Genomic DNA, 25,467 nt, shown 5'->3' on the forward strand with positions numbered 1-25,467 from the left:
TCTCAGTTCGAAACTCGCATTGTCCTGTGATTACATTATCTTAGCTTTCAGGTGACCCTTTTATACAAAGTGTGGACCGCGTCTACAATACGAGACTACCTTTTATAGAAATCTTCGATCAGTTATAGAGGCAATCAATAAACAATCATTATTTAATAAATTACATCAATCAAGCAGGCATCAGAGCACACTTCTAAATCCTCTCCTCTCGAGATCTCAGCGGATGATCTGTTCAACAGAAGGTTAAAGTGTGTTAGATATTGCATTGAATAGGTATTAGGCACCTTCGAAAATTTAAAAGTACTTGCGCAGGTCTCTCACGTCATGTCAGTTGCAGTATCTATTATAATCTTAAGCCAGTATTGATTCAGTGTCAAGTCATCCTGCATATATTATTGCTCTACGATGTTGGACTTAGGTAGTCACCCCCAACCTCGAGGCAAATTGCTTACAAGGTACTTAGTTACTGTAGCCTCGAACACGTAGTTTTACACACTTAAGCCTAAGCCTTACAATAGACAGAGCATATGTTGTTCATGAATATCTTTATTCTCGTGCAATCTAAGCACTGATGCCCCACGACCCTAACGCTAACGCTATCCTATTACAAAAAAAGCTATCGAAAATCGTAGATGGAAAACTATGTTCCCTCTCCATAGGAAAAAGCAATCCACGCCCTGGCCATAAGACGCATCAAGAAAATAAAGAGGGGCATTAGGTGACAACCGGCCGTCTCAGAGATAAAGATAAGCGTTGCATTTACTTGAAGACCTTGCCATCAGCGTGTGGGAATTCAGTACCACCAACGGTGATTGGCTTATCCCAAGCCCAGGCATCACCGATGAAAGCCTTGTCTTCCTCGTTGGTGTGGTCCAACTTGGTGAAGTTGTAGCTCTCCCAGTCGGGAGCAACATCAAAGGCAGGTGGGTGCTCCTGTCCACGGATGATGAAAGCACCAGTGACGTGGGACTTGTTGTTCTCGCCGTAAACGGAGAGGGATCCGAAGATGTACTTTCGGCTGGCCTCAAGACGGTTGAAGAATCCACCGATCAAGTTGGAGGTCATGAAGACCTGGGTCAACTCCTCGGGGTACTTGTAGTCAATCTTCCACAACGACCACTCAGCTGGGTTGTAGTGTTCCCAGAACCATGGGAGGGCACCAGTGCGGGTGTCGCTGTTAGAGTATTGTCTCTTCCAGTCATCAAGGACCAACTCAGCCCTTCCAAGAGCCTCAAGAGGATGCTTTGGCTTTGGGGCTGGCTTGTCCTCCTCCTCCTCCTCTGGCTCTGGAGCGGCCTTTGGAGCCGGAGCAGCCTTTGGAGCTGGGGCGGCCTTTGGAGCCTTAGCTGGAGGAGTGTACTTGACGGCTTCCTCGATGAACTCGAACTTGCCGGCGTACGAGGTGTGGTTGGCAATGGTAGCCCACCATCTAGAGAAGTTGGGGTACTTCGCACGGAATGGAGCATCGAAGACCTGCAACAAACATTAGAATTTACCAATTCCCTTTGGGCCACAGAATATAGTGACTCACATATTTGAATCCCTTGGAGACAATTCCGGCAAGGAAGAAGTCAGCAGCGCTGATACGCTCGCCAACGAGGTAGGTCTTGGTGCTGAGATGGCTCTCGAGGATGCCAATCTGAGCCAAGGCAGTAGCCTGGTTGGTATCAACGTTCTTCTTGTTGTATGGCTCAAACCCAAGGAGTGGGCGGAACCATGCAGCGAGGGTGTTAAGAATCTCGCCGGTGCCAAAGCTCATCCACCTGAGGATCTGAGCATATCTAGAAGCCATATGTTGTTAGAATCTGTAAAACAAATCTTGATGATAGTGCAACATACTCTTGCTTGCTCTTTCCGAGGAGGGTGGTCTTCTCGTTCTGGGAGGTAACTGTATCTCAAAGTTAGCATCTTGTGGTTACAGAGACGATTGGTTCGAGACACGGTTTCTTTAAAAGATTGATGATACTCAGAAGTAAATTTCTCAACAGGAATTGTTTTTACTCTGACAGGGATAACTGTAAAAATAAAACAAGATTTTTCATCATTGTATCATGGTGGGGAATACATGTGGGGACGGGCGAAATTTCTGTTACGTACCATAGATGGCGATGGCAAGAGACTCAGAAAGGAAGAAATCCTCCTGCTCGAAGAAGGGGATCTTCTTCAAAGGGCTCTTGGAGACAAGTTCAGCTGGGAAAGCAGCACCAGTCTGGACCTCCTCGATCTTGATATCGAGGCCATTCTCTTTGGCAATGGAAAGGATACCAATGGAGCGGGAATTTTCCTATACCAGAAAACAAGGCAGATGACAATGAGCGACGAGAAAGCTTCGATAGAATATGAACAGAGTAGTAGGATACATACCGCGTTAGAGTAAAGGGTTCCGAAAGTCATTTTTGCAGCTTGTGGTTCTTGAGGGTCAAGATGCTAAGATGTAGAGAAGATGGATGGTGAAGAGAAGATGAGAGAAATGGAGGGGAACAGAAAGAAGGAGGGGCAGCCTGCAACAATTTTTTTTTTCGCCAGCACGAATCTGAATTTGACTCAACTCAAACACCTTTCGGTGAGGGGCAACACATTACCGTCAAGAAAGACACGCTAGGCTGGATGTAGCTTAGTCCGGTCAATTTTGCAGACACGGGCTTCGATTCGCTCTCCTTCAACCTCATGTCGTCAAGCTCTCGACACAGAAACGTCTACCAGCGCCCGCATTCGTCGTCTACAGCTTTACAGTATTTTGCATCCGCTCCGTTAGTCGCTAAAGCCATTTATGGTATGGAATAGGCGCTCTCGGAGTGGACAGGAATAATCAATTGGTTCGATATCAACCTTCCCTCGTCGAAGATACAACAATGTCGTCTGCAACACGGAGTCCCTTCTCGATGACATGCTGCCTTCGGGCGCTGTTGGAGGATGTTAGTTTCACAAATAGATCGCTGAAGATGGCTTCTACACGGCCTAGGATGCTGTCATCCTACCAACAGATCCGGTCATTCACTGTAACTCCTCGACAGATGCAGGATAAGGCTGACGACGTCGATGTCGACGGTGAGATGGGCTCTCAAACAATCACCGACAAATACAATAAAATCGTAAAACGAGATGGTCCAGATGATGTGTTCGAGCTTCCCCCTCGTTCTCGGGTCGTCCCCGTTTCTCCCTCGTATTTCACTGGAAATTCTGCATTCTTCGACTCTTGGTTTGCTCTGAAAGATCTGTTGTATAAATATCAAACCCTTCCGACAATACTTCCTAGCGAAGTAGCAAGAACGGCCTGGAAGTCACTCCAAGACTTTAGAAGCATGGCTGGAGGAGTTGTGCAAGCGTCGAAATATAAGAAAGTGCGAGCGGTGCTCCAGCGTTTGAATAGGATCCAACCGGATCTGATGCCGGAGGAAGTCAAAGCGGTTCTTGATACCTACAAACGTCCCGACTTTGCGGCAATGCAGCGCAGGAGGCCAAAGATTATTGACAGGTTCGGGCGAGCTAGAGCCGCAGGACGAAGGAAAACTTCAAATGCCGAAGCATATTTAGTTGAGGGTTCGGGTGGGTGTTTTGTCAACGGAAAGCCATTGTTTGAAATGTTTCCCCGGTTAGTCGACAGGGAAAGTATTCTTTGGCCACTGAAAGTCACCAACCGTGTCGATCGTTATAACGTTTGGGCATCTTCACGGGGAGGCGGGATTTCTGGACAAGCCGGTGCCATAACGCTCGCCGTTACCAAAGCGCTCCTTACACATGAGCCACTCTTGAAGCCAGTGCTTAGAAGAGGTAAGCCGCCAGAAAAGCCACAGATCCTTTTTGGTTTCTCGTTTCCTATCCGCTCCTTCCGCCCCCCCCTTTACCCGTGTTTACATTGCCTACCGTTTGTTCTTCTTGATTATGTCTGTGCATGACCGTTAACTGATTTGTGTCAACTCTAGCCGGTGTTATCACGAGGGATCCCAGAACTGTTGAGAGAAAAAAGCACGGAAAGCGCAAAGCAAGGGATATGCCTGCTTGGGTTGCTCGTTGAAGAGCGCATTTCGTGTTATGGACAGCTACGTTTCATGCACACCTGCCAGTGTGTGCTGTTTGTATATACATGTACATGTACTTTGTACTTTTTGTTTCCCGTGCTCATGTGATACCTTCTGGAGCTACAGCTCTTTCCGTATCCAATATACATATTTGCCCCCCCCAACATTGATAATTGCAATATAAAACTTCTTCTGTACCGGTGCATATGGCATCTGATCATCAGGCACCGTCGACTTATTCAAGCGTAAGCATCAGTCATCTAGTACCAAGGCAATAGTGGTGTCATCAATGTCAATCCTTCGGTCCAGATTACTCGAACAACAATAGTGCTCGTATGTAGATGGCCCGAATAGGTTATGGGCCGAAGAGATATGATTGCCAAAAGATCAATCTTCTGGGTTTTATTGGATGGAACGTGGTTTTGAAGGTCTTCCTACGGCTGCTAGCGCAATATGTACCAGAAGGTCATGGGTTCACCCAGTATAGTAAATTCAATATGTATATTCGCTTCTCATCAAATTGAACTTCATGTAACCACCACACTAGAGTACGAAGGAAACACCACTAGCCTCAACGTCTCGTCCCGGGATTTCCCTAGATTCCTTCGACGCCTCCTCACTTTTGGCAAATAAGAGGGTTTGATTTGCCCGATTAAGGCCTCTTGTGTCCGAAATGAGCTGCTAAAAAACTTGAAATTTCAATGCAAACCACCCAGCAGATATTAGGAGCTGCAAGCTGTAATAGCACAGCTGTATTATTCTCTTTGGTAATGCCATGAAATTTGTATATAATTTCCCTGGGTTAACTGAACTTACAGGATATATCCCAGAGGCGAAATTAGAGCCTACTACCCCGAAAGCAGATCTGTTCATCGACGAGCTAGCTCGTTAGCCACATGCACACACCTCTCTCTCTCTCTCTTTTGTCTTGTCTTGTATATGAAATAAGGTTGGAAACGGCTATATCAACGGCCAATTATACCTTTGATTCTTATAGCAATTTCCGACCTCAAGCTAGAACCCATGTCAGCGTTAGCCGGTCGCATTTGCTAAAGGAATAAAAGGCACCCAACTAAAATCAAAATAATTAAAAAAAATTATATAATTTAAAACCAGAAAGAAAGAAAAAAAGCTGCCCGGTGTTATGCCTTGGAACTGTCCTGAGAAGAATATTTGAATATATCTGCGGGAGTACGGGTTTCTTCGTCAGCTTCGTGCGATCAGGCAGCGACGTTTTGACTGTTCCGTACATACTAGAACATTCGAAATCAACATTTAGTTGGACGAAAAGTCGTTAAGACCCGCGTGGCGCGTTTCGAATATCGTGGGAAACTACTAAAAATAGCGACGAGAATGACGAGTTTTTAATCTATTTCAATTTTAACGCAGAGAGATTTAAGAGATCGAAAACCCTTCTTTTCCCTTCCAGTCGGTATTATTGCCGTCCGTGCGGAGAGATGGTAAGATTTCACGGTCGCAACACGTTATGGTGGGTCTGCGAGGTTGGATTTTGTGGTTTAGTTGTTTGTATTTCGGCCGCACACGTCGGGAGCACTGCTACGACGCGCTAACTTGGCTAGGGCATCGGTTAAACTGGAAACAATCCATGTCCGGGGCGAAACATGGTGATTTTAACCTGCCCAGGTATTCACACAATCTATTTGGACGCACTGGTCCTGGTTTATCTCGAATAGAGTGGGTTTTGATTTCGCCTTATGTGGATGCTTCCCACCATCCGGGCTGCCGTCGATGTCGTCGATTGATAGGAGATATTATTAGAATCGAATCCTCGCACGAATCCTGTCAGACCATGGACCATCTTTGATGCCTGAATTCAAGATGGGACGAAGCATGTTACCGGACGTGCAGCCGCGGGTCAGTCTGAGGTTCCATAGGTTCGACGTCCTCGCTTATGATTATCACGATATTAACGGGGTGCTATAGACTGCACGAACTTAAGTACTTGCATGCATACTGTCTATCTGAGAATGTACTGTGCTCCAATGGGCCTCGGAAACGGATGACATACCGAGTAGTAACTCTAGGCAGCGATGAAGCTCGGTCCTGCGTAGAGTCATGAGCAGACTTTTATATTGCTTTGCATATATTGGAGACAATGGGTTTGATTGAAGACTGCCTTTTCAGCCTGTGTTCGAACATTCTCGTATGATTGATAAGTTGCTAATAAGCTATATACACCCGTAATAATAATTATATAGCTCGACACACGTATGCAAAATATATTTGCATGAAGCCAAATTTAATATAAAAAAATATATATAATATTTGTTTCGTTTGCGAATTGTTCACGGGACTAAGCTCATGAGCTCGCGCCGTATACAGGTCTAGATCACCATTTTGGGAAGACTTGGGCCCTGTGAAACCAGGTGACCGGGGAAGGTTTTATATCGACATCCTGATCTCATGTGACCCCAAGGGCAGGAGGGCTAGATGACAAGTGACCGGGGAAGGGGGGACGATATGATCAACCAGACTGAGTACCGTCGCACACAGGTCACATCGAAAGTACAACCCGGCCCTTTTGGTTGTATTCTTTTTCAGAAGTGGATTATATCCGCAGAATTGGACCCTCTCTCGGGGAATTTTGGTGGCTGTTGTCGAGATCGTCATTCGATCCAAGGAGCGGACAGAAAAAGTAACGAATCTTGGTGGAGGAAAGTCATCAGGGAAGACATGGCCAGGGAATATGCATAAATCTCAGTTAGCGTATCCATCTATTTGGGACCAGTGCCCGGCGCACCACTAGAATCAAATACGCGAGAAGGAGGGAAAAGAAATATCTATAATTCGAAGATGTCGAGACCCATGCTAGCTCATCTTAATATTCCCACTCCAATGGGTTCTAATCTGAGATTTTCTTCTGCGGCAGAGACAAGGTCCACGTCCAAGGCAAAATACGGCTGCAGGACCGCACTCTGCATCGTCATGCTGCAGAAATGGAAGCGAGGGCAGAACCCAGGCCGAGGCGTCGCAAGACATTCTGACATAGCCTAAAGCGCAGGCCGCCGGTGGTGGTGGATGCATGCATACCTACTCAGATACTGGGTATAGGTAAGTCAGTAGATCGATATTGGGACAGTCAAGTTTAGTAACTGTGATGCCGGCCAAGTCTCCTCTCTAGTCTCAAGGTCCTCCAATCTTGCAAATCTAAAATTTCGATTTAAAATGTAAAAAAATTTAAAAAAATAAAAAATAAAAATAAAAATTTGTGCAACCTAGTCTCATACGACCACAGAGAGCTCGAGCGTCTTTGGACCTTCCATTGTTGGGACACCGATATCACATTTTGTGCAATCGTCTGGCTGACTGGCGGAGCGCTTGCAGATTTAACAAGCTGAAAGTCTAGCTTCGGAATCGTGCGATGAGCTGGACCAACTAAGTCAAGTTCGGGGTTCTTTGAATCGAATTGGATTGGATTGGATTGAATTCAGGCCACCTAGGTACCTTGGCTTGCAGCCTTTTCCTTCGTGAATCTTCGGAGAAACTTGGTTGAAATCTTGCAGAAAAAACGCGAGCATGTTAGTTGACCAGCAGGAAACCTTGATATTTCCAGGTTAGTGTTAGCGATTGGACCTCAGCTGAAGCTCAGAATGCCCACTCGCTTCTGGAGATTCGATCTGGTGGATGCAATGGAGGAGTGTTTGCTTTTTGTGCGAACGAGAGAGCAGGCGCAAAAGAGCAGAACCTGCTTAGCTACGATGCGGCAGAGTTACTTTACTGACTTTCCTTCCATACTTACATGCATACACACATAGAAAGAAGGATAAGAATTCGAATGGCGAGAAGAGAACAATTTACGAGGTGTACTCTCTGTAAACTGTTAGTTCGTAACGTAACAGGGAAAAATTCTTTGCTACTATTGAAAAGCATATTTTTTTTCGCACCGCTCTAAATTTATAAAGTGAGAAACTCACACAGACTAAGACGGACTTCCCTCCTCTGCTCTGTTTCCTCCTTCGATCGAATATCATCGCCATCTGTATCCTTCGCCTCGCGCTGGGCAGTATACGTATATTCCATCATTCGTCGGGGTCCCGGTTCGTCTCGGACGCATCGACACCATCCCGTCCTCTTTCCACCGCCGGAGTCGTGTGAACCGAAGGGGTTTCTCTCGAAGCATAATCTGAGTCGCATACGACCACTCCAAAGGAAGCGTTTTCCCGGCCGGGTTCACCAAGGTAAGGATCGATCGAAGCTGTGATTTTACGCACCCGAACAGGGGACAACCCCGACCATCTAGCATCTACAGACGCCTGAAAACTGCAAGTTTGGATATGTCGTTTGGCAATCAAGCACGCACTGGCCTTTCGAATCCGGGTTTTTGGATTTATTATTTCATGCACTCGCCGCTCTCCCATAGTCAGTCGACCTATAGCACAGACGTGCTATATGGCAGCGTCTCCACTCTTTCCCTGGTCACTTTTCCTTCTGGAAGAGAGTGTTCATCAGACTCTCATTTCCCTTTCAGGCCTACATTTTTCTGAGGCGTCGCTTGGGTGTTTTTCTTCATGTTGGCATTGGGGTTTTGATTGCGGCGCATCCTTAATTGCGGCATCTATATGATGTCAATATCATATTAACCCATTTGCAACCGCAAGCTGATGTGATGAAAACCCGAGCAATCCGAAGGGAAAGACCCTAATTTGACACGTAGCCCCGTGCGATATCCGGAATTTGCACTGAACTGTGCTTTACTTTCGATGATAATATCGCCAGCTGCTGCACCATTTTATTGTCTTTAATTTGACGAGGTTGATTTTGCTTCTTCCTTATTCTTCTTGGCCTTGTCCTGCACCAAAGCTCGCTAGGCATCTAGCCCGCAACGAAAAGGGAATCGTCCCACCGACCACATTCCCAAATGTGAGTTTGGTTTCTGAAAGAAAGCAGTGGCATGATGACTTCTCTTCCTATTCTTGGTTCCGGTTACGCAGGAGCTTTGACGGTGGACCCAAAGACACAGGGCTGATTGAGGCTACAATGTAGCCAGCACTCCTGGCCCTTGAAACGTTCAGTGGTCCTATAATTTTGCTACATCGCGATCTTCTCTCGACATCGGCATTTCCCTATTCTTCTATGTACAGTCCGGTGCACGCGCTACTAATCCCACACCTTTTTCTTTTCTTTTCTTTTCTTTTCTTTCTTTTCTTTTCCGTATTTTGTTTTTTTTTTGGTTTTTAATTTTGGGGCATTTCTTTTCGTTCGAACCTGAACTCAACATGCTCGGGGTGGGTCCGTCATGGCCATACCGCTGATGATTACTAGCCCCGAACACCAACCACTGACTCGCCATTCGGTCCTTCTGTTGCAGGTCTATACATGGGTTTCCAAATAGGTCTGTAGGCATTCTCAAATCGGCAAGCCCGCCAATTTTCTAGAAGGCCAGGTTCAGGAAAAACAAAAGCCACTGTTTCGCGAGAACCTACATCTGCTCCTTCCCCATGCTCATCGGACTAGCTTACGGGGAGAATTATAAACCAAGAGGATAAGAAAAGAAACCAAAGAATGGGGGTGTCGGTCTTCCCAGCGGTCTTTTTCATTGTTTAAATATTGTTTTACGGGACTCTCTGCTTCACTGTTTTTCTAGAACCGCACAATTCGCATGGTCTTGCCTGGATCTACAGCACATGCATTGGTACCAGGACTAACGCTCTAAACTATACCAGGAACCCCCTGCTTCTCGACTTACTCGATTGTTGAGTGCACGCCTCGCAATTAAGCAGCTACAGCACAGGTTGATTTTCGTTATTCTTATTATTATTATCATTTTATTCCCAAATACATACATTATCCTTCGTTCTGGTGCTGCGCTTTTCGGCTGCTCCTCCCACCAGTCATCAGTTTTTTCACGGCGATACAGCCTCTTTCACTCATAAGAAACATTCTACGCTACGTCTTATCAAATACTATCACCAAAGGACCAACCAACCGGGCTTATTTTATTTTATTTTTATTTTATTTTTTTTAACTTTTTTTATTTTTTTTACCATTCTTATTTTTACTTTTACCACAAGAAGAAAAGAAGAAGAAAATCTAGAAAGTTCGGATTCAAAACGCAGAAAAGCTGCTGCCTTTTCCGTGATACTGCTGTACGCAGGAGAACAAGTTCTGAAACCTGAACAAAACGAAGCGCAAAAAATCCAGCGGCACATCTCTGCCTACACAAAAAAAACCACACGTCCATTTGCATTCACGAGAATCTGGACGGCCCGGACCCACGAATTAACCCTCGACCTTTTGCGCTAACCAGCAGTTGGCTTCTATAGAAAGAAACCCCTCCAGTTTACCCCATCCAGGGGTTCTTCCTTCTCACCAGTGGTCTTAATAAATTTCCAGCTACCCCATACGGCTATCTTTGACTAGTGTGGTGCCACACCTTGAGAAATTATATAGTCAATACATCGTTCCAACAGCTTGCCTCCACTGCACTAGCATCTCCAGCAAAAATCTGAACTTACCATCAATCTGAGACCACTTTTAGGATACCCCCCGAGTCGAACTTAGCGAGTGACACCAATCGGACCTTTCTTCATAAAGTATTAACGGCCTGAGCTCTGACTCCGGTCGTAAGGCAACGTTCTTACTCCGTTATTATTAATATTTTTTATTTAAACCTTTATTTCATTTTTTTCAATCTATTCATCTTTCCCCGTTTCTATTTATACACTCACGACCCATCGTCTAGTCTTCTAGCTGACACAGCTGAATCTATTCGAGAAGCTATTGACCTCCGTCGGACAACAATACTATTGCAGTGCTTTTTGAAAGTGAGACTTCAATAGGTTCACAGGAGGGGTTCCGTCAGAAGAAACTTGCATTATCCTAAGCTCATTGCTTTCCTATCAATATCTACCTGACACCCCACCCCCCGCTAGGCCAGAGCTTCACGGCCACGTCTCAGGGTAAAAGAGGCTTGATCAGTTGTCCCCGGGTGGTTCTCAGCGCCTGATCATTGTTCGGCGTGTCCTACAAGAAACAATCCTTCCCGACCAGTCATCTATCAGGCACATCCCTGTTTTGCTACTGAGCAGACCAAAACTCCCTTGATTACGCCAATTAATACTTGGGCAACGGTCGACACATCCTAGTCACCCTATTTGGGATCCCAGGTAGCAACCTTCCTTATCCTACCGAACCGGTACCTGGAGGGGATAAAAAACTAGGGCGGTCGTGGCTCCATCATTTCGATCTGGACACAATCCGCAGGCTGCTAGGATCTTTCCTCATCCGAGCCCTCTTTCAGAAGGAAAAAAAATAAAATAAAATAAAGAAAAACTAATAAGACATGTAAGTGCCTCAAGGCTTTTCTTGCCCTCTTTCATTTTTATACTTGATGATACCCCGACGTTCCAAGGTTCTGTATTCCAAGGACACCCAATATTCAGCATCTGTTTTCAATTAGAACACTCTGCATTGTTGTTTTTTTCCCTTTGCGTCATATACAAGGACAGCATATAGAGGCTTCACGTGTAGCCCTTTCCATCGCTCTTCTGGTCTTATCATCGATATTTGCATTTCCATTCCTTTCTTATCGCCTTTGTTTTTAAGCGTTCGACATCATTCAGTCTGCATGGTGGCATCTAACAGAGGTTCGATCCCGTTTAGTGGAGTGCAGGGAAACCGGGCTGCTGAGGGGAGGTTCAGCAATCCTTTAAGTCTGGCAGCACTAGCAAGTAGTAGCAGCTGGTCACCAACTGTACAGAATACAATAGGACGACGGATGATGGCTAGAGTTGAGGATCAGAATTCATCGAGAATAGTTCCAAGGTCTTCAGCTGCTATTGCACTTTCACCACTCCTGCCACTCTCAGACAGTTACCCGAGAACAACGTCCCAACTGTTACCAAGGACTTCAACCGTTGGTGTTACATTAGCAGAAGCCCAGATGCCCTTGTCTATGGCCCAGACCCCGAGATCAACTCCTAGACAAGGTGAATATAGCTATTACTCGGAAGACGCACCGCAGCAGTACGCGACTGCTACTACTCCGGTTCAGAATCAGGGCCTTACTTATCAGTCGGATTACTCGACTCAAGACGCCATGCAGAGACCTGGCAACTACTCCCCTTACTCCCAAAACATGGGGTACAATATGCAACAATCCTCACCTAATGAGCTCTACGAGCAAGCTTACCCTCCCAGACAGCCAGCGGCTGCTGCGATCGAAGTTCTTTCCAACCAATTCGGAGTTCCACCTTACTACGGAGATGGGAGCCAACATACGGCAGCCAGCGTTTCTCCTCAACAAGCTCAAACACAGTATCCGAATATCTCCTATCCTGGACGCCCATCAGCTAGTCAAGCTTATGGAGCTCCCCTTCCTCTGGCACCCGACGAAAATCAACAACAATTTATGTATCCAAACCCAGAGGAAGGAAGCTCAGATCAAGCCAGTATGGATGCAGCATATAATCAGTACCAGGACGCTTTGAGATCCTGCTTTCAGAATGTCCGAGATGGTAGAATGGTAGCTGCTGGCACAGCACTCTTGGACATCAGCGAATGGCTTTTGTCTAATGCAGTCGATTTAGGTAAGTTCCCTCCATTTTACAACATTCTATTTGGAATACAACCCTTTTTTAAATTGCATTTTCTGAGCTGAGCTAAAGCTTTAGTTACAGGATTGGTTCGGGACGAGCAGGAACTTCACAAAGACAGGTCGAAGCTCTGGAATGAATTCAATATGTGCTGGCTTGCAGCCATGCAGAAACAGAAAGAGTTATTACTGGAACAAAGAAACACAGGACAATCCATCCAACAACCACGGGATCTCATCACCGACGAGAATTTGGAGAATATGGGCATGGAACTGGTACGCCACTGTGATAACATGGAGAGACATGGGTTGGTGGATTATCAGATGGGGGTCTGGGAAGAGGAGATATTAGGCGGTAAGAATTATCCCGCCAGAGGCGCCAATTATCGGCGACCACAGTGCTAACATGGTTTTCAATTGTTTCCAGCTATCCAAGAATGTCTAGATTTGATGCAAAATAAAGAACCGGCAGTAGCTCCCGAGACTGCTAGCTAGAACGGTTAACCGAATATTCGTCCTAGTATGGTATTATGGCACAGGGCGGTCCAGGGAATCTAACAACCTGGCAGGGGCAATATCTTCGATTCAGCACGGACTTTCGATAAACCATCAGAAATTCCCGACTGCTCTCGCTTTTCTCTCGCGGCGTTACTGTTTCCATTCCGAAGTCCAGCCACGGTATTCTTCTGAAAGGTGGACTAAGCAACTTCGAAGGGAGGGATTGGAGGGACATTGACCTTTTTTTCTTCTTTTCTTCATCAACACTGGGTGTTCTGGGTGGGGTCAATCCATCATTTTTCCCTTGCACTTGATTCTTTTTTGGGTATTCTGCGCGCACAAAATCCTTTTACCAATATGGAGTTTCTATACGAGGGGGTTTACGATATGCATGAACACTGGTGTCTTTCCGGGTCGGGATCTTTTAACTATAGAGACTTATTTTTCTTTGTAACATCATTACCCTTTTTTTTTCTTTGTGAATATTTCTTCCCCAATTATCCTTATTATTTTCCTTTGTTGTTTATTTCTCGTTTGCGTTTTTTATATCCTTTTCCTAATATTTTTAATATCCAGCCTGCTTTTCGCTATTCTGCTTTAAGCGTCTGGGTACGTTTCCTTTTATCCTTTTCTTGTCATTCGTTTATCCTGTTTACCGCCTCATCCTTCCTTCTTTCACGTCAACACTATAACCTTTTTAATCAGGACTCTTATCACTTTTAAAATTTTCTTTTCTTTTCCTTTCCTTTCTTTTTTCATTTTTAATCTTTTCGCTATTGCGCACATCACGAACGAAGTAACGGTGTTAATGATTGACTGCATTCTTTTTTTTCCTTCTACGAAAACGCTCGGGTGCTCTGAATTGTAAGCTTTGACCACTGAGAAACAAAATATGTCTGTATTTACCGCAAAGACCTGGCCCGATGGAAAAACCCGACCAACGACCATGCGCTGCATATACGCACCGATAAGTCTATACTTCCCTTACACCCAGTAGTGTATCCCCAAGGGCCCCCCGCCTAGTGCTAGTTGATTTGCATTTTAGCCTCGGAATATTTGATCTATAATACCAAAGGCAAAGTCAAAGCTTTTTCATGCAGCAACGAAGAAAAAACCCTACAGTAATCTAGGGAACGCACCATATCGTGCCGCGGTGCGTCTGCCGGGCGTTGATGCACGGCAAGGATCTCTATGTGCTATATGGAGAAATGGAAATACTTAATTAATATCACGCGTGTTCGAAGGGCGGGCAGGCAAGGGAGGGTGGGAGCGAGCAAAAAAAAATAAAAAATTATATGTCGCATGTTTTTTCGACTCGAGCTCTTCAAATTCGTGAACCCGGGAAACTACTATAACGCTATGTATCATCGACTATAGTACTACTGCAACATCATTTCGATACTACGAAGGGTAACGGTACAATCCAGTGTATCAAAATGCGAACAGGCCTAATCCACATCGAGACGCATGCTTAAATGGACATTAGCTTCTTACATTAGCACCATTGCGCACAGGCGAATGAGAGCAGCGAGAAGAAAAAAACCGTTTTCTGTTCTTTTTGCGAAACGGACGGCATTTCTCGAGTCGGAGATTAGTGTGCTTTTTCGCAAAGGAAAACAGAGCTAGTCCTCTTGATGTTTGTGATGGCCGGGGTTCAAATCTACATACTGACAGGGATAGTCATAAGATCGGTTTGTTATTAGCTTTTCGACAATGTCTTGCGAGCCGATGCAGTGATGTTGTGATCTAAAGACCCGATTCTAAAATCCCGCCTAAGCCTCGCGGCATCGATATGCATCTGCCGGATGGAGGAACTACTAATTGCGCCCGATTTGATGTATTGTATTTATACCGGCCTCTTTTTTTTGCTTGGTTTTGGCCAATGGAGTGGGCCAAGAGCGAAGGTCAATATACTGAGCTCGTTCGGAGAGTAAAAAAAACCTGCCCATTGAAGGTTCCGGGGCTCGGCTAAATTGATTCAAACCGATTCTTCTTTCCGAAAGACGGTCTGCCCATACCTCCTTCAATACAATGAGATGTCTGCGGGGTCAACTAGCTGGTCGGCGGAGATGGGATGGAGGGGTAATTTTGCATAGCGCGCACACTAAGACTAGTTAGACTATCGCGAGTCAAAAGAGTGTTCGTTACGGGAATGTGGTTAAGCTTCAAGCCGTGTTCAGTCTGTCGTTGGTTTGTTGCAAATTCTTGTTTCGATATGCGGTCTGACAGGTGGTTCACATTGGCTCCGCTAAACTGACACTGTTCGTTTGGCGCCTGTCGTCCTGCTTGGTCTGCTTGCTTGCTTTGACACCCCTCCCCACTATTACTGCAGGTATTATCACTGCCATCCCGCACTTACAGGTAAGGCAGCAGCCTAACTTCGGCCCCACTCACCTCCGGAGAAAAAACAAAACCAAGCGATTTTATTTTTTGTTTCAACGGTTTGTGTATGAGACCTCCAAAGCTTCACTCGACAAGGCGGGTTTTGGCTTAGACAGAATTTGGTCTTGAAATGCAGGAAATATCTGGTGGCTTAGTTTTCTTTTGCCCCTCACCTTCCATGTGCTCAATGCATAATGCAGGAGAGGTGCAAGACGGCGGGTGAGGGAAAATCATCAACGAAAGCGAAAGTGGAGGTCGGATCCCAGTCCCTTTCTGCATGATAACAAAGTCACAGGATCTCGTTAAGCTAATATTGAGGTGTTACAATTGGCTGTGAAAGCATTTGGTTGTTGATATTTCTCGGTCACTGTTGACGAAACGCCAAAGGCAAGAAAAACCGTTGGGCTTGCTCGGTAAAACCTAGTCTTCTGGCCCGGCTGCCGTTCGTCTAGACCATGGCAGTCGTTTCTTTTCTTTTGAGGCAACCTTCTTTCTCTTCTTTTCAATAACCCGCGACCTCTGCTTCTCACCCATGTTGGCGAACTGAGTTGTTAAAACGAGTTTCTTTTGATCGGCTATAGTTCAAAGGAAAGAAAAACAGGATTTCTCCGTGTTAGCCAATTTATTCGATTCGATGCGCGATCGATAGAGAATTTCTGGGCAGTGAAATGAAGTAGTGTTTCACGAAATAGTTCTCCCGGACCAATTGCAGATTTCAACCTACATTTTTTCAGGTAGAAAGGCTTTTTGCCTTGTTTGATGGCATCTCGCTCTTTCTTTTTGTGCTCTGCAAGGATCTTGTCATGGTCAAGCCTCCGCTTTCGTGCATCTCTCTTCGATTCCTATCAGGCGAAAAGGTTAAAAGTCAGCATCGTATTTCTGCGCCCACCACCACCACACCACCCCTTCATCCGATGGCAACGTGGCCAAAGGAGGATCCAAAAAATAAATGAATTAGGCTCCACTCACGAGAGATTTCAATGTGTTTTCCAGCTCCTGCTTGCGAATCGGGTTTTTTTCTTTTACTGCCTCCTGACGTAATGTTCTGATTTCCGAGTCCCGGTAGTCGTCTAAGAAATCGTAGTTTTTGGCGATCTTGTCCATATTTACAGCCCCAGATTGTCCTACCTGGTCGAAGCGTGGGTCTCTTGTTGTATCGGCCGGCATGTCGACTACGATGCGCCGGCGAGACACGGCTTTCTTCGATGACATCTCTGTTGGTGCATGCTTACTTGAGCGCTTTGATCTTGAATCGTGAGATTCCCTCTCTTTCCGCTTTTCTCTGGCTCTCCTTAAACCTTCGGCGAATGAGCTTTTAGAGTCGGCGGGGAGGGCTTGCATCCGTCCCTTGATCTCTGCTAGCCGAGCCGCGTTCCGTGGGTCTCTGCCGTTTGATACCTCTGGTTTCGAATCTGACTGATCGCTGATATCGTCCTCTGGTTCGTCCCGTTTTCGCTTCAGCGATCGCTGTGCCTTTGCCAGCGCTCCAAAGGATATGGCCGCTATGTCAGCTGTGACATCCTCCCCCTCCTCTTCTCCGCTCCCCCCTTCGCTTGACTCGCTCCCGAATTCATTTTCGTCCTCCTCACTCGAGTCATCGCCCGATTGCTCTTCCGCCGGCTGTGAGTCTAGGTTGTTAGTAAATTGAATATGTAATCCTCCTGTTTCATACTGATATCCTCGGGCATATTCCATACCTTCCTTGTGGTGGCCCCCTTCGGTCTAGACCTCGCAGCCGGCTCTTCAAAAGGCGCATCGGAGTCATCGTCGCTGGCAACATCGGAGTCGCCCGACCAATTGTTGACCTCGTCTTCTACATCGCTATCTTCGTAACGAACCTGTACGCGTTTGTTCACCATTGTAGCTTTATGCGAACCCTTAAGCTAGGTTGTTTTGGTGATAGTTTGCCCTGTCGTAGCTTTTGAGAAAGAAAGATGAAATTTTGAAGTCGCAAGTCGCTCTAGCGCTGCCGCTAAAGTTTGAATTTGAGAATTTTAAGCCGCAAAGAGGCCTAACTCGGCTATAGTTGCTCGTTTTAAAGTTAAAATTAGTCTCGTGTAAAATTGCCACGAAGAGATAATGTTGCCGCACTTTCGGATGAACTTCAACATTCGAACTTCAACTGCGACTCATTTGCATCCTCCCGACTTTGAACCTTCGCCACTCCGTCAACCTACTCCACCAACCGAAAACACCCGCATCAGTATCTTCTAAGGAAACCTACGACTTCTTCTTCGACTACCAAACTACCCGTTACTTCGTTACTTCGTTACTTCTTTACTCTCCTCGAACTCTACCCCCTCAACCCGCAGCAGGCCTTGTAGCTGCTGCACAACTATCCACAATTCGGCCTATAACTCGCAGTCTTAGCAGTTCTTCTGCATTCAATTTCATATCCAGGCCTCAGGCTATTTGCCAGAAGGTAGTGCCTGCCGAGCTTATATAGACAAAAAGCCATCAACTCTAGATCTTAAGCAGCAGTACAAGCTAACACTGAGTCTCTCGAACAATGCCCCCACAGTTTACATACCCTTCTCGCAGATACCTCCCTGGATATCTCAGTTCTCCGAGCCATCCCTATGCTACGCATTGCTCTCGGTACCCCGAATATGTACCACTTTACCATACGATGAACGACCAAACCGTAGATCCGGGTGATGCCACCCAAGGGATAGAGAAATCCGGGTCTAAAAAGCGCAATAGGAGGAGAATGAGACCCAAAGCGAAGAAGGCAGAGGCTTCCAAACAAGTAAATAAAGCTGAAGTGCCAGCTTTAGCAACATCTATGCAATCGCCACAATCGCAACCACATACGAATGCTCGGGAACTCCGACAAGCTGTCCCAATGTTACCATATCATCAGACAGGCGGCCGGATTCCGAGCTATCAGGCCCTAATGAGCACCGGGCCTGGGCTTTCAGGTATAGGATCACAACTGGCGACTAAACCTAAAGGCAAAGGTAAGGCATTCCAGGTTCAACAGTCGCGACAATTTCACGGAAACCCTGCAGCCCGCCCTGATGCCAACACTCAGCCTGTCGATCGTGGGAGCAAAAACATCAATGACGACTTCGACAAGCTGAACCTAAGGACCGAGAATCCTTTTCTTTTGACTACAGACCTCCGAGTTCCACATAGAAGGCCTGCCAAGAAGTATTTTACAGAAGACGACCCAGACCGTATCAGGCTTTCCAAAAAATGGGTCCCTGAGGATCCTGCGGATGCGACAGGCTATAGAGATGGCTGGACACAACGGGACCATAAGATGGCGCAGATTGTCCTCCCGCCACCTCTGCCAACTGAAGAATATCTTCAAGCGGCTCGCACTCCGACCAGGCCAGTCGACAATCCGACCAAACGGAAGCTTCTTGTTATACTTGATCTCAACGGCACCCTTCTCTGCCGTACAAGAATGCTTAATGGGTGTAGAGACAAATACAACCCATGGCCTCGGACAAATCTCCCGCCTTTCTTAGATTATCTTTTCCGAGAGCACCACGTCGTAGTGTTTTCGTCTGCAATGCAAGGCACTATTCTTAATCTACTGAAGGCTACTATGGCTAGAGAGCATCGCAGCAAGATTCTGCGTATATTCACTCGAGAAGATATGGACATTCCTCACAAGTACTTCAAGTTAAAGGTTTCGACATTCAAGCGGCTATCCATGGTATGGGATGCACTTGCAGACCAGGATAGCAATTGGCAATTCGACCAGACCAATACCGTCTTGATGGATGATAGCACCGATAAGGCTTCCTCAGAACCCCATAATCATTTGTTGGTTCCGGAATATACAGTAGATATTCACAACGCCGGTGGTGACGAAGTCCTCGGAAACATCGCAGGGTACCTAGAGGAGGTAAAGAAATGGGAAAATGTCAGTGCATATATTCGGGAGAACCCGTTCGATAAAGACCGGGATTACCCGAAACCCGAGGGATGGGTCCCTCATATGGATGTTTACACTCCCGGGCCCTCATTCGATCCAAACCCTGGATACATTATAGAAGGTCAAGAACCCCCTAACTCAAATTTCTATTGAGGAATTGGGTGTCTCAGTTGGTAATTTGGCGCTTGCGGTTTGCTTCATGCATATTCTAGAACCTTCCTTAGTGAGAGTATTCCTGTTTGCTATTTGAACCTTCGGTTACAAACGAGCGCCCTCTAAGATCGTTCTCTTCGTTTGTACATATTATATCACATACGGGGTGGCCCTAAGACATTCCTTACTAGAATTCGAACAGCGGCATGATTTTTCGGACGGAGTTTAGCATTGTGTCTTTAAATTGCAATATTGACGCTAACCAAATGCAATCTCTATTCTCTCCATTTTACAAAAACCTCGTCGGTCCTAGAATCCCCGCCCAAGTTAGTTCGCATTCACAAGGTATAAAAGCAAAATCTTCTAAGACATACCTAAACCGTTGTGTACATGTAGATTCATCTATGGGTGTCGTGAACCCAGTTTGAAACGCCAACAGCCCAGCGTGAGCAATCATTATCCCGTTATCTATGCAGAACCTATCATTTCTGTTAGTAACTGACTCAACCAACTATCCCTCCCGTGATACGAATAAAGTATACCTCTCATCAGTAGCGTAAACGCTCCCACCCCTGTCTCTCGCCATAATCCCCATCATCTCCTGTAGTCTCTCGTTACACCCGACCCCACCAACGATTAGCACTTGCGTACTCCCCACATGTGCCATAGCCCGCTCTGTAATCTCAACCAACATTGCAAAAGCCGTTTCTTGAAGCGAGAAACATAGGTCTTCGGGTGTGATTAGCTCCCTAGTGTCGGGGTCTCGTTTTTCAGCCCCGGAAAGCATTTCTCCAGCATAGGCGTCTATGAAGCCTAGAATTCCGGAGAAGGAACAGTCCATTCCCTTAACGGTATAAGGTATATCTATAAGATGTTTTCCTCTGATAAAAATTTGGAGGGGTTGTTAGCAAGAAGGGTGGCTGGTTATGGATGTATAGGTACATACATACTTTTTTGCCATCTGTTCAATGTTATACCCGGGCGCGGGGTCATTTGATATGTTTAACGTTCGGGCAAACCGATCGAGACAATTACCTATTGCGATGTCCAATGCTTCGCCAAATATACGATATCTATTAATATGATAGTTAGTGATTCACATCAGCTTTCGTTCACAGGAGGTCTTAAATCCTGGAACTGTCCAGAGGTTGGAAAGAAGTACCTTTGATCTGCGTATGCAATAACTTGTGTATTGCCACCGGATACGTATAGAACAACAGGGTTATCCGCTCCCGTGATTTCCCGCCCCATTTCGATGTCTATGAATGTTGTTATTTAAATCTTCTGATTCACGAAATCATCCTGGATGGGCGAAGGGACATACGGCCTACACAATGATTCACTCCTACTAACGGCTTATCCCATAGCAGCGCTAGCGTCCTCGCCGCTACGGCCACGGACTGTAACGGTGCGCCCATTCCAGGCCCTGAAAATTCTATCAGCCTTCTAGTTCTTTTTCCTTCGTCATTTTTAAAGAAACTCGTCACAAATATTGAAATGAAATACCCTTGGTATAGCAAATGCAATCAACCTCCCGAATTGTCACCCCGCTCTCCTTCAGCGCCTGTTTTACTAGCTTCACAACCCATGAGCGGTGATGAATCGCCGTATCCTTCGGTAAAAACCCTTCACCGGGCGGTGAGACGAAGGTATGTCGGATGTTGGATAGGATCTCGGCGGGTTTGGAGGGTGTGTGGCGGATTATGCCCACCCCCAGCTTGTTAGCCGAGCCTTCTAGACCGATTGCTATTGTCATTTTTGATGATTTTGTTATACAAATTTTGTGATTTTGAGGGGTGTGGTTGGGGGTTTTTATGTGGCTAGGCTTGGGGGGGACTTTATAGATGGGATGTGGAAGTTTATATGGAGGGTTAGTCACTATGCATGGGATTTTGTGGTTGTTTGATCGTGTGAGGTTGGATTTTGCGAGTTGTGGTTTATAGGATTTTTGGCTGGCGGACTTGGGAAAGATCTCAACACGATTTAAAGATTAGGTAGTATAGTTAAATTTAGTATCGTGGTTAGAAATATCATATGTTCTCTAGAAAGTCGTAAATTTAAGGTGAAGGGCGCTTGGAGAGCTTTAGGTTTATATTCCAGAAGGGGTTTCGACTGTTCTGGGCAAAATGGTTATTGAGAAGAAAAAAAGTATCGATGTCATGATGATCTACCATGGCCTCCCACGTTGGATGCAATTGTATTCTATTGATACCATATGCCGGGTCTATTGATGTTATGGTATCTACTAATCTACTAGCCATCTAAACCCTGGGTTATTTATAAGATAATACCATCTACTCCCCTAAATACTACTCGATATGCCCCCGAAGCTGTGACAGAAACACCCAGATCAAATATCTACTCCTGGTCCTCAACAGGTAATGGCCTCCTCTCCGTAATATTTGGTAGCTCATCGACAACCAGTCGGACCAGATTCTAAAAATCATTAGCCTTGAAAAACTTTCAGAACTAGTACAAAGCTGGAAGACAACTTACCTGCATATCATTCGCTGCCATCTTTCCAGCTTCCAGCACCTCTAAGTGGTTTGCAGCACCAAGCTCCATAATCTTTTGAACATCTCCTTCAATAGGTGCATCTCCTCTGGGGCCAGGTTCCAGGACAGCTTGGTTTGTAACAAGGCTCATAGCCAAGATTCTCATACCCGCATGTCTAGCAACAATGATCTCGGGAACAGTGCTCATACCCACGACATCGGCGCCCATGGTGCGGAGCATTCGGCATTCCGCGCGAGTCTCGAAGCTGTTGAGGTCACGATCGTGTCAGTTTCATTCATCTATTCAGAAAATATATTCGGAGGTTACTATAAATACCTAGGTCCACTGACAAAGGCGTAGACGCCTTCGTGGAGTCTACGAGAGGGAATCGATAACTCGAGCTTTTTGTATGCGGTATGAGCGAACTTGCGGAGCTCTAGGTCATATGCATCCGAAAGTGGTGGGAACCGGGGACCGAATTCCTCAGCATTAGGGCCACGGAGGGGATGGATACCTGCCAAACCTGGGAGGTTTATATGCTGTGTGGATTCCACGTCAACTTGTGTTCCATATGTAGAATGTTATGCATATGATTTGGACTTACGTCGTTCAGGATACAAATATCGCCGACCCTAAAGTCAGGATTGAGGCCACCAGCTGCGTTGGTAACTATTGATAGGGTAATGTTAGCGGGCCAATTAATTCCATTTCAAAGAATCAAGCTTGACGAAATCAACCTACCAACCACGACCTTAACACCAAGAAGCTTCAAAACTCGGACAGGGAAGGCAGTTTTGTCAATATTATGGCCCTCGTAGAAACTAATACACATTTAGTGGTCTGGTGATTTAAAAGAGGTAGTCTCTGACCCAAACAGGTATTTTCGGGACTTGGAGGACAGGGAACCTACTGGACTCGACCAACCATGAGGACTGATGGCGTCTTGCTCCCACCTAGGTAACCAAACACTAACTTTCCGGCATGACCCTGAACTAAACACCAGCATCAAGTCAACAACAACCTTCTTTCTTCTTTCTTCTCTCTCTTCATCTCTCGGATGGGACGAACACATCGACTTTGAAGATCACAGGACGCTCGTGGGATAGACTATACACACCTGTCGACTGTGCGAAATTCGGAATATCAGAGTAACTAATGTCTACTCTATCTCCTTCCTCGACAGTATCTGCCAGGCCACCAAGGCCGGAACCGCAGATGACACCAACCTCAGGAGATCGTAGTTTCTCGGGAACACGATCTCGGATGAAATTTGCCGTTTCCAGGCATTGTGCATACAGATTACTTGGAGCCGAAGTCATGTTTCCTTTTTTTTCTTCTATCTCTTTCCCGCCCCGTCCTATAAATCTCTCGAGCTCTGGGATTGGTTGGGTTGAAAATAAGCTTAAAGGAATTCCGACCAGTGGTATGATTTCTTTCCTTCCTGGCGAACTGGGGTCTGCCGTTTAAATCGGTGGTGTTGTTTTCGTGGCCGGAAAGGTGGGGTTACACCGAAGATCGCGCTTCTGGGGAAGTTACGGTGTTGGATTTTGAGTGCCAGGCTGTTTGCAGGTGAGTTCTACGGAATGCTTTCAAGGGAAACCTACTCCGTACATACAGAGAAATTTCAGATTCTTTTTCTGTTTACTACTACGTTCTTTTACGAATACTAAGTACTAAGTTATAGAGTTTGTTTCTTGTCAGAGCCTCGGAACGCGCGGGAGAAATCATCGGCAGGGTCCGATTTGAGTGCCTGCTTGATTCAGCTGATCCGGTTTTTGCATGAATTTTGCACCGCCTTAACGGTTCTTCTAGACGGACCAGCGAACAAAAGAACGTTGTCTATGGCGCCTGCAGAGGTGTCTCGGTTATGCATCTCATTTCGGATGCTGGAATTAAACGATCCAAGGTCACGTTACTCGGTCTCAGATCTTGTTGGTTGAACAAAGCAAGGATGGAAACTAAATTTGCAAACCGAAGAGAATTCCTCAGAATTCTGGGGTTTCCAAAAAATAAACAAGAAAAAATTAAAAAAGGGATGCAATTTCGGGTCACGTTTGATTGCAGGCCCAAGAGGTCCAACAATGCAGCATTTGGCGGTTGGCAGTTGTCACCATGTTGACAAACCATCGACGGGGATATTCGAGGAAGCACATGCAACAGAACGCTTATTGACGGGAAGGAACTACGCTAGCGTTCTTTGTGCAGCCCGAACGAATCGAGATCTTATCAACTTTTTTTTTGATAGAGGAACTAAGCTGGTAGATCCTCGAGCCAATCAAATGAAACCGTCGCGAACGAGCTAACCAAAATGAATCTTGTTCTCTTTTTTTTTTAGTTTCTGGCTGGGATCCTGACACCCTACGAGGCAGGGGCACATCCATGGAAATCCTGCTCTCTGTGACGAATTTGCATCAGGATTTTGAGAAACTAGGATCGAGTTTCTAGAAGTTCCCGAACATCTTTTCGAGAGCTATATACGAAATATGACGGTTTCTTGGAACCACGTTTTGAACTCAAAGCCTCGAAATTTGACGGTGGATTGGTCACACTTTCGTCACTCCAGTGCAATTGTGTGATAATGCAAGAGAGAAAGAGAGTGTGATCGAGATGTCGAGCTAATAGTTGGACGTTGAACAATACATACATTAAAAGTGAGTTTATTATTTGATTTTAGTCCCATGCAGGCGCTGTGATGGACAGCTATTCTTGTCATTATCATGCAGAACGGTATCGACGGACGAAGCAAGTCTATGCATACTGCGTCCGAGTAGCTAAGAGACTATGCTGGGAAGGGATAAATCTCAGTGGAATCGAAGAAGGGAGAAAAAGAGGGAAAAAAAACCTTGCCCATCCTGGTAGGATTTGATGGATGCAAACATCTGCCATCATCCTGGGCAGCTGGACACTCGCTGCAGGCAGGCAGACGGGGTGTCAGAGTCAGTCTGGGTGTGGGTATCACATAGTAACTAGCGGGTGTGTGAGTGAAGGGGGGAAGTGAAAGTGAAAGGGTGTGTACATTCCTCCGCTTGCTTTGCTTGACTTTGCTTTGGCCTGGCCCGGACTGGTCTGGTTAGGAACTGACCACTGTGGAGTTGGGCCGGGACCAGAAGTACGCTGCCCCCAACACCATTTGACACTAACAACACTACCTAATTTTGGGGGCAACGCAGGCAAGACAGGAGGGGTTTTTTTAATCCCCATCAAACAGCAGCCCAAATTGGTCCCTCCGAAGCAAAGCAAACCAAAGCAAGAGAGAAAAAGAGACGAGAAGGAAAAAAAAAAAAAAAAGGAAGCAAACCCAAAGCAAGCCTGCAGTGCAAAGCGAAGCCAACAGGAGCGAAAAAAAGGCAGTTTGCCAGCGTGAGCCATACAAAGAACACCGAACAGAAGGGGCAGACCACCACTTCCCCGCACGACGCCTGATACTTTATCCATCAATATCACCATTTATATCAACGAAATCCATCAAAAAATTC

At 45.9% G+C, this 25,467-nt stretch overlaps 7 protein-coding genes across 7 annotated transcripts; 3 read left to right on the top strand and 4 right to left on the bottom strand.

Annotated features, from left to right (window-relative positions):
* Window positions 1-759: 759 nt before the first annotated feature.
* Window positions 760-2,394, bottom strand: AOL_s00215g578 (uncharacterized protein; the record flags this gene model as incomplete). Its single annotated transcript, XM_011129780.1, has 5 exons — window positions 760-1,473; window positions 1,532-1,781; window positions 1,840-1,888; window positions 2,098-2,284; window positions 2,365-2,394. 5 exons carry the CDS (start codon window positions 2,392-2,394, stop codon window positions 760-762), a joined length of 1,230 nt encoding a protein of 409 aa, XP_011128082.1.
* A 458-nt stretch (window positions 2,395-2,852) lies between these two features.
* On the top strand, window positions 2,853-4,015 carry AOL_s00215g579 (uncharacterized protein; the record flags this gene model as incomplete). Its single annotated transcript, XM_011129781.1, has 2 exons — window positions 2,853-3,771; window positions 3,924-4,015. The coding sequence occupies 2 exons, from the start codon at window positions 2,853-2,855 to the stop codon at window positions 4,013-4,015; spliced, it is 1,011 nt and encodes a 336-aa protein (XP_011128083.1).
* A 7,592-nt stretch (window positions 4,016-11,607) lies between these two features.
* Window positions 11,608-13,068, top strand: AOL_s00215g580 (uncharacterized protein; the record flags this gene model as incomplete). Its single annotated transcript, XM_011129782.1, has 3 exons — window positions 11,608-12,568; window positions 12,659-12,928; window positions 13,001-13,068. The coding sequence occupies 3 exons, from the start codon at window positions 11,608-11,610 to the stop codon at window positions 13,066-13,068; spliced, it is 1,299 nt and encodes a 432-aa protein (XP_011128084.1).
* A 2,805-nt stretch (window positions 13,069-15,873) lies between these two features.
* AOL_s00215g581 (uncharacterized protein) lies at window positions 15,874-17,312 on the bottom strand (the record flags this gene model as incomplete). The annotated part of the gene is made up of 4 exons (XM_011129783.1): window positions 15,874-16,028; window positions 16,178-16,295; window positions 16,423-17,073; window positions 17,151-17,312. The coding sequence occupies 4 exons, from the start codon at window positions 17,310-17,312 to the stop codon at window positions 15,874-15,876; spliced, it is 1,086 nt and encodes a 361-aa protein (XP_011128085.1).
* Window positions 17,313-18,082: 770 nt separating this feature from the next.
* Window positions 18,083-19,495, top strand: AOL_s00215g582 (uncharacterized protein; the record flags this gene model as incomplete). The annotated part of the gene is made up of 1 exon (XM_011129784.1): window positions 18,083-19,495. One exon carries the CDS (start codon window positions 18,083-18,085, stop codon window positions 19,493-19,495), a length of 1,413 nt encoding a protein of 470 aa, XP_011128086.1.
* A 275-nt stretch (window positions 19,496-19,770) lies between these two features.
* AOL_s00215g583 (uncharacterized protein) lies at window positions 19,771-21,251 on the bottom strand (the record flags this gene model as incomplete). The annotated part of the gene is made up of 7 exons (XM_011129785.1): window positions 19,771-19,804; window positions 19,870-19,974; window positions 20,038-20,376; window positions 20,446-20,568; window positions 20,658-20,754; window positions 20,820-20,921; window positions 21,002-21,251. The coding sequence occupies 7 exons, from the start codon at window positions 21,249-21,251 to the stop codon at window positions 19,771-19,773; spliced, it is 1,050 nt and encodes a 349-aa protein (XP_011128087.1).
* Window positions 21,252-21,853: 602 nt separating this feature from the next.
* Window positions 21,854-23,310, bottom strand: AOL_s00215g584 (uncharacterized protein; the record flags this gene model as incomplete). The annotated part of the gene is made up of 7 exons (XM_011129786.1): window positions 21,854-21,931; window positions 21,992-22,256; window positions 22,328-22,530; window positions 22,596-22,660; window positions 22,733-22,812; window positions 22,902-22,983; window positions 23,109-23,310. The coding sequence occupies 7 exons, from the start codon at window positions 23,308-23,310 to the stop codon at window positions 21,854-21,856; spliced, it is 975 nt and encodes a 324-aa protein (XP_011128088.1).
* Window positions 23,311-25,467: the final 2,157 nt, after the last annotated feature.

This window comes from Orbilia oligospora (assembly GCF_000225545.1).
Source record: "Orbilia oligospora ATCC 24927 unplaced genomic scaffold scaffold00215, whole genome shotgun sequence".
NCBI classification, from domain to species: Eukaryota; Fungi; Ascomycota; class Orbiliomycetes; order Orbiliales; family Orbiliaceae; genus Orbilia; species Orbilia oligospora.